General features: G+C 35.4%; 1 protein-coding gene across 1 annotated transcript; it reads right to left on the bottom strand.

The window, feature by feature from the left end:
- Window positions 1–172: 172 nt before the first annotated feature.
- LOC120253681 (GDSL esterase/lipase At5g41890-like) lies at window positions 173–5,660 on the bottom strand. Its single transcript, XM_039261961.1, has 5 exons — window positions 5,358–5,660; window positions 2,996–3,127; window positions 1,930–2,175; window positions 1,512–1,767; window positions 173–668 (listed from the first exon to the last, which is right to left on the bottom strand). Exons 1-5 carry the CDS (start codon window positions 5,658–5,660, stop codon window positions 436–438), a joined length of 1,170 nt encoding a protein of 389 aa, XP_039117895.1. The 3' UTR covers window positions 173–435.
- Between the last annotated feature and the right edge of the window lie 7,860 nt (window positions 5,661–13,520).

Here is a 13,520-nt window from a genome sequence, read left to right as displayed (position 1 = left end):
AATTAAACTTAGAATGTCAAAAATCTCTCAGATTATTTTTTTTAACCTGCTTATTTCAAACAAGTATTTAGATACTAAACATGCGAACAAAGGTATATTATTATTGAAAAATAAACTTTTCCATTTTTATTTATTAATTTATTTATTGGAATAGTTGGGCAAACCACGTAAGTAATAAAAAGGAGAGTACATTAATGACAGGCAAACCAGACAGAGTACACAGGGTAAAACAATACATATCCACTAGTTGTGGAGATCATAGACAGAAGACCACACAATACATATCCACTAGTTGTGGAGATCATAGACAGAAAACCACACAAAAGACATAAACTGGATAAAAAACATAAACTTCAGACAGCAAATAAGACTGTGATAATAACAATCACAACCAGAAGCGCACAGAATGAGCCACGTACCTTCACAGGAACCATTTCAATACACTGAAGTTAACTCGTTATAATCTTCAACTAATTCTTTGAAGTTGATAGGAGAGGCATATTCGGTTGAGCCATCATAAACGAAATTCCCAAAAACTTTAGCTGTTGCATTTGTAGGGTGTACATTATCCCAAAATACGTACTGGCTACGATCCGAACATACTGTAGCAGTTTTATTGCAACCATATAGAGCAGATCCACAACATGGATCTGTCACATTTTTAAAACCTGAAACAAAAGTGAGAAAAATTATAGCAGAATATGAAAATTATGTTTGGAAATGAACTCAGTTTATAAGATAAGAAGTGACCTTGATAGCAAGACATTTTTGTGATAATTTTACAACTGTTTCAACTGCATGTGTTTCTAAGATGTAGAATGTAGAGATACAGAAATCATTTGCAGTTGTTTTCAGGTTCACAAGAGTTACTTCCTTTAAATTTAAAACAAGCAAGAAGAATTCAACATTTTGATAAACTAAACCTATTATGAAATCTAGGAGCCAAAGAGTCGCCACAAGTATCGAAAAGCCAAAATTCCAACAAAAGAGGAAGAAGAATCACAAATAAGAGTATATTATCATCACACATATAAAAAACAATCAATGAAGATGTCGTCTTTTGTATAAGCCAGTGAGCAATGAATAGGATGGCATATCCAAAAAAAAATGGCAATAAATGAGCTTGATAGAATCACAAATAAAAGCCTATGTAGCCGTCAAATTAAGGACAAAGTAAACGAATAATAATGAAGCAAAATGTGTCTTCTTTTTTACAATAATGTAGCTTATAAACTTTGGTTTTACATGTCATAAAAGCACCACATAATTTACATCTGAACCAAGACTTTCAAAAGCATCCTTGGTTCTTAGTAGAGTTCTTAATTAATCCTTTTGAACTGTCTTCATTTATTCTATACTTGTTGATATCATTTTCATTAATTTGTTTACAAACTAAAAAAGGTAAGAATAGTAGAACAAATAAAAACGCATTATATTTTATTTTGAGTTCCTAGTTTGAGCTTATTTAGATCGACAATCATAAGGAAAAGTATGTTAATTCATTTACATACCGTAGGCTCCAGGGTTATCAATTATCTTCATGAAAACAGCATAGGAATTTCCAATAGAATATTTCATCCCCGTCAATGTTGAGCTCAGATTATTCATAAGAATCTCTAACGCATAGTTGCATGCAAATGACACTGCATTTACTATATTCGAACAACCACCAGCAGTGAAGTTCAAACGATCTTTCACCACAGGAATGCATCCTGTAGGTGCAACATTAACAATACCGAACTTCCTCCCTCCAAGTAAATAGAGATCCTGTAAAAGAAAATGTCAAAAAATGTCAATTAATTAAATGGAAATACGAAATTTTTTTTATTTTTTATTTTTTTTTTGAAAAAATGGATAAACCACGTTAATTAAAAAGAGAGGAGAAATACGAAATTTTCAATAGTGACTATATTAATGAGTTGAAATTACCATTATATGATTTCTGTATGTGGCAGTAAGATTAGAAATGAAGCTTTGGATTTCAATAAAAATATTAAAATCGGTGTCGTTCATTTTGTGGTAGGTTTCGTTGAGAAAGGCACCTATATCATTATCTCCGATACTTATGAGGAAGAGAGATTCAGAGAGCAGCGGGTAAGGTGTAGTGAGCTGTGACCGAAATTTACGAAAGCACTTCACCTGGTCTGTCATGGAAATGACGCCATCACTGCTTTCCTAGAATTTTCAAAGTAGCAAAATTTATAAGAAAACTATTAAGATCTATTATTAAGATCAATTATTTGAAAACTATTAAAATCCTAAGTACTCAAAACTTCAACCTCTACATGTATATATAAATATATATAATACTTAAGTAATTACAATTATTATTTGGAAGTTTTTATGTATGTCATATTAATTTAAGCACTTGCACTCTACTCATTTTTATACTTATTTCAATGATTGAATTTTTATGAAAATTAATTTTCTAATATTCAACCTTAGTTTAGAGGGAAAAAAAAAAGTTTTTTTTTTCTTCTTGCAGTATTGAGGGTTTGAAGTGTTGAATGTTTCGGGTATTTTTTATAATTTTGTTCAGACTAATTAACTCAGGAAAAAATTATTTTTTTTAAATATTTATTTTAATATTTTTTACAAATTAGTCAATAATATTTATAGTTTTTGAAATACCATAAGGTGATTCTGTTTGGTAATTCAAATTATGTAATTATATTATATAACTATATTAGATTATGTAATTTTTTAATTACTCAGTATTCAGTCATAAAATTTTGTCAATCAGTGAAATTCATTCAGTTTGTGTTTGATTATTTGAAATATATTAGCATTAATTCAGCATAGACATATGAATCATTTATTTTAATTTAAATATTAAACCGAATGAGTTATAGAATTTGGGGCGGCTTTAGGTTTGAGAGTAAGTTTAGAAATTATATATATATATATATATATATTTTGAGGGACCAAAGCACTGCCATCTCTAAAGAAAAACAGAATGATAAAAAAAACTAAAAATCTTAGGGAAAAAAATTACCACTAAAAGTCTAGATCCTCCCGAGGCAAAATTTAACCCCTTCATTGCTCGCGTAATATCAATTTCGCAAGTGTTGTTGTCAATTAAGAGAGCGGAAAGGTGGTGGGCTTTCTTTGAATCCCATAAGTTGTGCTAATTCCAATAAAAAAAACAAGCAATAATATAACAAAAACGGAGAGAGTCTGGTTGCATATTAAAATAAATAATAATAACAATAATCCAATATACTCAGTTTTATAGTAACTACCATAAAATCGAGAGACAATAACTTTATCACTATGTGTTAAGGTTTAAATGTTAAGAAAAATAAAAAAATAAAAACCAACTTACCCTTATATATATTTTGGATATTAGGTTTAGATGTGTAGCTTATATTAATTTTATAGGTATTGATGTGTTATGTCTCGATTCTATGATAATTGCCATAAGAATCATGTCCACGAGCACGATCTGACACTTCAAAATAAAAAAAATCTTTTTCCAACTATAGCCTCTTTTTATTTTAGATTTATTAAAATGGCCTTGTACTATTTTATTCACCAATATTGTTTTGGGAAATTCAAATCAATGCTTACTCAACAAACAGTTAATTGGGCATTTTAAATTTTTAAAAATCGGGCATTTTGTCAAAAAAAAAATTCTTTTTTAAAAATTCAGAAATTATCATTTTAATGCTTTAATCCAATTTTTTGAAAAACTATATCTTTGAAAATTATTTATTTTTTTAAACTCCATTTTATTTTCAAATTATTATTGTTGTTATTATTAAAATGGGAATTATTTTGCATGGTTTTTAAACTTGAGATTTTATTATATTTTATAACAAGTTCAATAATAATGATATAAAAATCAACCGAGAACACCTTCACAAGCGGAAAATGATACCCCATTCTTCTACTAAGTCAAAGATAATAGTTTGAACCAACAATCAAGTGGTCTATTGGTATTTGGATCCCATTAGAACCTTTTATAAGTAGTAAGAGTTCAAATCACTGGTTAGTGTATATTTTTAAGAGTGTGAGTAGTGGTTGTATACAAGTAGTCCTAGCACCCATGTATGAGCGGGCCTTGCTCCTACTTGTTTTTCTTAGCGCTCTAGTCCTCATCTTCACAAAAAATAAAAAAATTAAATTAAAAATTCGAAACTATAGTAAACAAAAGATAAAGGTTTCCCGTTTGGATTGCGGAATAGGAATGAGAATAGGGGGAATAAAAAAAAGAAGAGGAATGTGAATGGGAATAAGGGGAATGAGAATAATGTGTTTGGTTTAAGGGAATAAGGATTAGGAATAAAAATGAAAAAGGTAGGATGTAGTAAAAATTACATCAATACCCTTGTATATAAATAATATGATATTATATAAAAATAATAGATTATGTTTAATGAAAAATATTTAACATTATTTATTATTAATTATTTTTTTATAATATAAATATATATTTCAATATATTATAATTATATAATTAATCTTAATAATTTACTTAACAATTATATATTTATTAAATTAGTTAATATCATTAAATACGTTTAATTAAATTAATTAAATTTTATTTATTTTAATTTTAATTTCCCAAAATAATTTAATTAAATTATTTTAATAAATAAAACTAAAATATATAAATATGTAATTATATATGCTAGGGGTATATTAGTAATTTTATAATTAAGGCATACTTCTCCTCCCATTTTTGGGTGGAATAGGATGCCTCTCCTAGGAGTAATCCTTTTCTCATGCATGGAGACAACTCATGCCTTTCCTGATAACCAAACAAGGGCTTGGGAATGAGATTCTCATTCCCAAGTCCTCAATCCGTGATCCAAACGCTCCCTGAATTCCTCCCAACTCAAAAGTTAAGGGTCCAAAACTTATTAAAATAATGTAAAACAAAAAACAACATTTGATTCGGAAAACAAATGAAAAAGCAAAGAGAGAAGAGCTTGTACATGACGAGGCTTGTGCATGGCCATGTCTTTTATCTTGGCAAAAAAAATAAAAAAGATAAAAGTTGGAGACTATAGTAAACAAAGATATAAGTATTGTTAGTGCAACGAATTTGTCCCGACTCAAAAGTTGAGTGCCCAAAACTTATTAAATAATGTGAAACAAGAAATAATATTTGATTCAGAAAATAAAATGAAAAAACAAAAAATAAAAAGTTAGTACACGCAACTGCCTTTCTTAACCGCCTAATGATTCAAAAAATTAAATAAATAAAAGTTAGAAATTACAGTAAATAAAAATAAAGCTTTGAATCTCTCCCAACTTTTCAGTAGAGGGTGCAAAATTTATTAAAATAATGTAACATAAGAAATAACATTTGATTCGGTAAACAAAATGAAAAAGCAAAGAAAGGAGCTCACCCAAGACGTCAGCGCCATTGTAGCCATTACTGTACCTTCCAGTGGGGTTACTAGCGTTCTCTGAAGGGTAGTCAATTCCATATGGTAAGAAATTATTGGAATAATTTTTGCCCCCGGGCAAATACTTGCTGTTGCCCACGTCGGCAGAGGAGTCACCAAAGATGAAGATCGCCGGAACTTTGGGGTCGGCCTCGCCGGAAGAGAAGGCCAGAGCAAGGAAGAGGCAGAGGAATGGGAGGAGGAGGAGGGAGTACTGAAGTAGTGCTGCCATTGTTCGTGCTTTCCAAGAGCTTCACGGTGCATAGTCTTATATAGAAGTGGTGTGTGGTACCTACCATGCATCCTGTTTAATTTCTATTAATAATAATAATAATATTATTACTATTATTATTTGAAAAAGTTAGAAAATAAAAGTAGCCCTATTGGATTCTAAGCGGATGCAAATATTTTGTACGGTGGGACTATATATATATAATATAAATTTACACTATAAATAAATTTTTTATAATACAATATTAAAATAATAAAATAATTTTTTTTATAAATATTTTTATGAGTTTTGAAATTATATATATTTATATTATTGTTAATACTAACAAATACATTTTTTTTTCAATTTCACTCTATAAATTGTATACTCTACTAGAAGATTTATTTTTTAAAAATTTATATGGTCCATATTATTAAAAAGATATGTTTAACTTAGATAACCTCTCAGCATAGCATGGCATGGACCTAGTATAACCTCGGATACTATGCAACGGGTTTAGGCCCGGGCCCGGGCTACTATGTTTTACTTAAATGTATTTTTTTAAACCCCTTGAAAATATATAAAGAACACAAAATATTCCTAAAAAATTGTTAGAAAAAGGGAATTTTAGAAACATAAAAGTGTAGGCCTCATCAGTTAAAAAATTGAAAATATACAACATAAAATAATTTTTTTTAAAGAAAACCCGCATATGCATGCGGCACATTACTAACTTGAGTATGGTACTATAGCACCATGCCTGGGCTAGGCACCGCCTTTCTCATGTCGAGGCCAAGCTGGCAATACCTATTTTACACCTCTATTTATATGTATATACTTACTTTAAATTTTTTGAAAAATCTGTGAGGTCCAAGGACTTGTTAGAGATGTCAACGGGGCGGGGATTCACCGGGGAATACATTCCCCGGCACCGACCCGGAAATGAAACTCCCATCCCCGAACCCGGCCCCAAACCCGAATAAGGGGAATTTTTTTCCCGTCCCCGTCACCGTGGGGATTTTTCGGGTTCGGGGATTCCCCGGCCCCGATTAATAAATTAAAAAAATTATTTTTAATTAAAATAAAATTTATAAAATATTTGTTAAAAAAACCATAAAAATTTTAATAATTGAGAAACTCATTTACAAATACGACCTAATACGAAATATCAACATACACAATCACTAATAAATTATTTACAAATTTAAAAAAAATTAAAAAATACAATATAGTTAATATAAGTTTAGAATTTTATTTAATTTTTATCCTAATGTTCATTTAATTATTAATAATTTGTTAATTAAATAAATAAATATATAGATTTTTTCAATTTTTATTTAGATATTTATAACATAATATATATATATATATATATAATTTAAATTAAATATTTAATATTTCGGGGCCGGGGCAGGGCGGGGAGGATATTCCCCGTCCCCAGCCCCGACCCCGGCACCGACACCCAAAAACATTTCCTGACCCCGGCTCCAACGGGGCAGGGAATCGGATTCCCCATCGGGGCCAGGACCAATTGACATCCCTATAACTTGTAGTCTTTTTTGTAAATCGGCCCTTTTAATTGTAAAGGACAAATGTCATTATTTGTCTTTATAGGTGGCTGGGAGTTCCAACTGTAACCATAACTTCGAAGATAATAATGAAAATTTTTATTTGTAAAATATTTAAAACTAATATTTTTTTTTTCAAAAATTTCTTTTCGTATATAGGTAACTTGTAACATTTAATCCCACGTTTTTCTCATGTATATGTTACAGTCATCCGTTTGTGTGGCATAAGATATAAAGGACATGACAGCAATGAAATTGATTTTTTTTTTTTATTTAAGAATATTGTGTGGTTGTTTATAGGGAAAATTACTGTTCACCCCTCGTAATTTTCAAAACTTCCCAAAAACCCTCCAACTTTTTGCACACCCCGGGACTGCCCTCCGTTATATTTTACATTCCTTTTAACCCCCCGCCGGTAAGTTGAAGTGGGTCCACGATATGAAATTCCTTTTTTGCCCTTGCAAAAGGTGGAAAAAATGGCGCCCAATCATAACTTTCTTTATGCATAGTTTTTCAATTTTTTTTTTTTTGCCTCCTGCTTGCTTTTTCTCAAACAAAGTTTAGAAGACTCATATCTTGTTCTTCTTGTTCTTGTTCTTGTTCTTCTTCTTCTTCTTCTTCTTTTTCTTCTTCTCATTTGGTGTATTCAATTTTAGCTCTTCCGATTAAATTATGGAGAGTTTTTGTGCTATTGCTAGATACAACGGGGAGGGACGAGTGCTAATGTTCACGTAGCCCGACTTCTTGGGAATCGATGTTAATGAAATATGTGAGCGATGGGGTCTCGATATTTCCCGTGTCGATGCTAATGTTCACGCTTTAAGATTTATGTTTATCGCTTTAAATATTTTGTGTCTCTGCTTTAAATATTGATCGTGTTCGCTTTAAACTAAAGTGTTGGCAGGGAATTCGGGACTCGGCAGCACTGCTCCACATCATGGCGAGCCCGAGGGTGTGGCATGCCTTCCTTCCTCATCCGATCAGTCAAGTGTTGTCGTTGGATATTGACAATGTTTTGAAGGCGTTGAACATTTCGTAGACGCACTTTAGGAATTTTGCAATCAAAAGGAATTTTTGACTTCAAATTATCGAAGAACGAGAAACACCGAGTGATCGTGGAAGGAAGCTTCGACTTCAAAAATGGCGTATAAGGAAGCTATATTCCCCATACCGGATGAAACGACAGCCGATGGATGAAAAATCGCGAACTCGCGTTTGCGATCACTCTGTGACGAAGGCAACCCGGGTGTCCTAGAGCGAAAGAGGATCGAGTCGTAAAGCGTCCGAGGTCCGCAGAAGTTGCGTTGTAGCCATTGCCACGCTTTCGAGTCACAATCGCGGATCGTGGAATAAATCGTGCCGACTAGGCATTGTGTATATACTTCTTATTATTGTTTAAATATTGAACTTTATATTTAAATATATCTCTTACGCTTTTAAATATTTTATTCTCTGCTTAATCATTATTTTTTTATCGCTTAAAAATAAATTTGTATCCGCTTAAAATGTACAACGGGATGGTGCTAGCGGTTCCCCTGCTGCATTAATACACGCCGGTTCCCCAAGCGCTTTCCACTCCCGTCGCATATAAAAAATCGGAACATTACATTACACTCTATAAGAGATTATTAAGTAATAAGGATATTTTAAATGTAAAAATATTAAGTATATTTTTGTTGTAATTACATTGATATTATTAAATAATAAGGATATTTTAAAGCAGAAAAATATTAAATTTAAACAGAGAAACCTAAACTTAAACAGCGAAAACGAAAGTTAAAGGGTAAAAGTTATCATTATACGCTTAAAATGAATGTTGATATTAGCATGATAATGAAAAATGAAAATGAAAGTAACCCTACCCCGATAATGTACCTCAGGACTACAATATCATCCAACAAGAATGTAACCTCAAAAACGAAAACGGAATGAATTTAATTGAATTTAGATACATGTACATTTACATTGACAAAATTTGTCATGTTTTTTTCCGAAAAATGAATTGAATTTTAAACCTGGTTTACATTTGAAAACTATTACACCTATACAATGACTATGACCCCGCTATGCACACTCTCCCTCGGGTTCGCTTTTACACGAGAAAAGCGGAGTTTAAACAATTACATTGATATTTACACAATGAACTATATACTTAAACACTGAAAGTCTATGTTAAACAATGAATCTGGATTATTAAAGAAAGAATCGTGTATACAAATATAGAAAGAATGACTAAGAACCCGCTTGCGAAGACTCCCTCCTGGGCCGTGATGCACTGCCTCCCTCCCTAAGTATCGCGGAAACATACCTAATCGCAGATAAGGGACGTCGATCTGCTGTACCGTAGCTTCTCACCGGTGAGTAATCGCTCGATAAACCGCATGACATAGACGCGCAGGTCGACACTTCCTTTTTTTCCGTCGTGGGGCTTCGAAAGCGTCGTGAACAAGCGGGTACTTTGCGGTCGCCGACTCGCCCAACTCCATGTCGATACGGATGTCGAATAGGTTCCACTGCTGAGATATACAAGTTCATATTAGAATGCCTATTATTTTCACCGAACACTATTACACAAACACAAATTATTAAAGCACTTACCATTTCTAGCGCTGTTTTTATCGTATTCTTCGCTTTTGGCATGAAGAATAATGCCCAGATTCTTGTTTTTCATTGTCGAGGGACGACGACATGGAAGTGGCCACTCATAATTATCGGGAGGATGACGATGTCCACTTCATGCAAGTTGCGCGGCATCTCCAATCATAGCCATCGTGGATTCATGTGCGTCGTCGCCTCGCTTTCGACATGAACAAGGCCGATGGCCGTGTGATGGAGGCGCCTCTTATAACGATATGGCACTACGCTCATCGTCTTTTGCAAGATACATACTGAACGCGTCCCATCACATCGCCTCGTGACCATCTCCTTCCCCTCGAGCAGTGTCGAATAGATTGGCCCGTGTGGTGTTGATAGAGTCATTCTTCCACACGACAGTGCTGTGGTTGAACGGAACAAAGACATGTAAACAATGTTGTAAGTATAAAATTAAACGTTAAAGTATAAACTTTAAATTCTATATTGAATGGTTAAACGTAAGCAGTAATATTTAAAAGGGGTATCACTTATAAGTTAAATGTTATCTCAGAATTTTTAAACGTTAACGCTCCTACTTAAATGGTAACTAAAAGCAGCTTTTAAACAATATCATAAAAACTTCAAACTTACTTGTCCATAGGGCGCTGAGGAAGATCCTTATCAACTCCTCGCTCAGTACTTATTGAGGCGGGATTGGCTAACGTATTTTTTTCTTCGAATGAAGACTTTCCAAGTTCTTCTACTTTTTTATCGGGCTTCCTTTAATGGGGGCACGACGGCAAGCATCAACGGGGAGACACTTCTTTACATGCTTCTTGTTCTTGTGGGATCGTGTATGCGCCTCGATGCGCAGCGCTCGGCCGATTGGTTCCACCGTGAATTCCACTTCGCTGAGGATAGACTCAACGACCTTCTCAACCGTGAGTTCCACGGCAGCGAAGCATCAATGGGAGACACAACGTTGTCCGGGTTGTTCTTCTTCATGGATTGTGTCCATCTTTCGATGCCGCGATCGTCACACGCCCGGGTTCCACCGTGATGCATGATGTCGCCAACAACGTAGTCGACGATCTTTTCCACCGCTGCAAACTCAGCGCCATCTTCAATCTCCTCCACCGTGATGGGCATGTCATCAACGTTAACAACATCAGCCGCCGATGGTGCTCGCTGCCGATGGTGCTCGCTATTATTTCATCGTCGACCGCACGGGTGGAGACGGAGGCATTATTGTTTTCCTCTTTTTGCAAGCTTCTTCGAATGAGGCCGTCTTTGAAGGGCCACCCCCGATGATGTCCTCGTCGTCGAACTCCGACGGGCGTATCCGTCCCGGTGCTTCATTTGTTTGAAGGGAAGGCGCGATCGATTGTGATCGTGACCGGCCTTCCAATGCCTCCACCCGAGCGACAGCCGAGGGAACTCGGTCATCAAAATCGGCAAGCTCGCATGAGAGTTGCAGATGACATCCTCGCCTAGTGCCGTAGGGAGCCGCCACGCTCGGGGGCCGACACGGTCGGGGAAGCCACGGTCGGGCGGGGTGGGGAGGGCTTCTCGGCCCTCGACGAATGCGCTTTTGACCGGAAGCGGGAGAACGACGTCCGGTACGCAAGGAAGAGGTCGCCTCTCATCTTGCCTTTGAGCAAGCGGTTCCGAGCAATAGCATCCGACCGACGGTCGTCCCGAACAAATACTTCTTCATCAAAGATTCACGGAACCAAATTTCAGAAACTAGCATGTGTAAAGCAAACAATCTTAGCGAAAATTATTTAGTTTAAACAATTAAAACTATATTTACGTATGTAACTCAGTATATTTAAACGTTATAACCTATTGTGTTAAACAAGAACAAACAAATTAAACATTAAACTAAAAAGTTTAAACGGTAGTTGAACAAAGTTAAACGGTAAGTTATAATTTTAAACGATAGATGAATAAAGTTAAACGGTAAATGATATGGTTAAACGTTAACGTCTACAGTTAAAACAAAAATATTTTTTTGAATTATTACCTCTTTTCCTTCGAGAGATGACAAACTCGTCTCTATCAGTCGCTTGCTTCGGTAAGTATTTTTCACCGTAGCACAGACATCCTTGGGATCTTGCAAAAACGGACTTTCTTTCCGGTTCCGGTCACCAGTAAAAACCAAATGTTAAGCGCCACCGTGAAACCCTTAACATACCCGGTGTTGGTCTTCTTCCCCGCATCTAGATTGCGACTCGGGTAGCGGCTGTGGTATGTCCTCCATAAGCCACTTGCGTCGCTGCGCCCATGCGTAGCGCCCCATTCCAGGTAGATCATCGACATAATCAACGATCCAGTTAGGAACCGAGCAGGAGGTATTTGGGAAGAGGATTGTACCCGTGAGGTACACCATCGATGAGTTTGGCAAAAATTCTCCTCTTCTCCCTCTCGTCCCAACGAGTTCGTCAAGAGTGCTCTCGATGGAGTCTCCGTGTCTCTCGTGACGTCTTCGATAAATACCTCTCTTCGAAAGTCGACCGTGTTTTCTTCTTCGAAACACGATCGCCTCCCCATCGCAACGCAGCCAAGAACGATCGCCACATCTTCGGTCCGAAAGTCGCATGCTTTCCCGATCCTCGAATTTATTGGTGCGGTTATCGTATCTCCGCAATGAGAGTCAAGAAGGGCCCGCTCTTGGTATACAGACTTCCAACTTCGATGAATGTCGTGAACGGTGTCCTCGGATGATCTCCCGATGTCGAGGGATCATGTGAACTTTCAATTCGACCCACGGTCTCCACTCACGGTGTCAAGTAGCATCGCCCATTAACTAGATTGACCGCCATAATCACAAGCTCGCGACAATAATAGCACATTGTTAGCTGAAATGTAATTTGTTAAGCGGTAAACACTCGGGTTCTTAAACACCGATATCATTTTTAAGCAGATGACGATACTATTAAACGAGAGATACAAATAATTAAACGGAGACGAACTAACTTAAACGAGTAAAGCTCATTATTTAAACGGAGACCTCATTTTTACAATCGCAACCATATCAATCGAACGGGTAAACGTAGATTATAAACATTACACAAAGCACAACAATCGGAAAAACCATTTCGATCAGTATACATAGACGAAAATGTAAAACAAAACAAAAAAACCCTAGCCGAGACATCTCCCCTGCAGACTAACAAAAACCCCACCCGATTAATCCCCTCGAAAGCTTCAATGTCTTCCAACAAAAACAAAAAATCACAAACCAAAAACCGAAAAATGTCTCTTCAGTAAGAATAGTTAACAAAAAAACCATAATGAATACCTTAGATCGCAAAGTGACGAAATGCTCGAATACTTGCACTGGGACTTCTTCTTCGAGGGCACGGGTGGAAAGGGAAGAGCTGCGGTGGGAAGAGAAGAGCTGGAGACGCGAGTTGAGTTTGAGTCGCGAGTTGAGAGAAGACAAGCAAACTGTAATGCCTAAGAAAAAAACCCACCCACTTCCTCTCACACCACCGAAAATGGGTGCGACCCACGACTTCCCGTCATAAGGGCATTTTCGTCCATAAAATTTTTAAATACACTCCGCTTTAATGCCAGTTCATGTACTTTGGGGGTTTCAAAATCATGGAGTTGAAAAAGGAAGGGGTTTTTTTGGGTATTCCAAACTATGGGGGTTTGTTTGGCAATTTGGCAAAGTTGTAGGGTTTTTTTGGCAATTTCCACTTGTTTTATATGTATATAATGTAAATAATTTAATACTGTAGTGGGTGAAATTTGTTTTTTATG

The sequence above is a fragment of the Dioscorea cayenensis genome, unplaced genomic scaffold (genome assembly GCF_009730915.1).
Source record: "Dioscorea cayenensis subsp. rotundata cultivar TDr96_F1 unplaced genomic scaffold, TDr96_F1_v2_PseudoChromosome.rev07_lg8_w22 25.fasta BLBR01000162.1, whole genome shotgun sequence".
Taxonomy (NCBI): Eukaryota; Viridiplantae; Streptophyta; class Magnoliopsida; order Dioscoreales; family Dioscoreaceae; genus Dioscorea; species Dioscorea cayenensis.
This window is presented reverse-complemented; position numbering and strand designations above follow the sequence as displayed.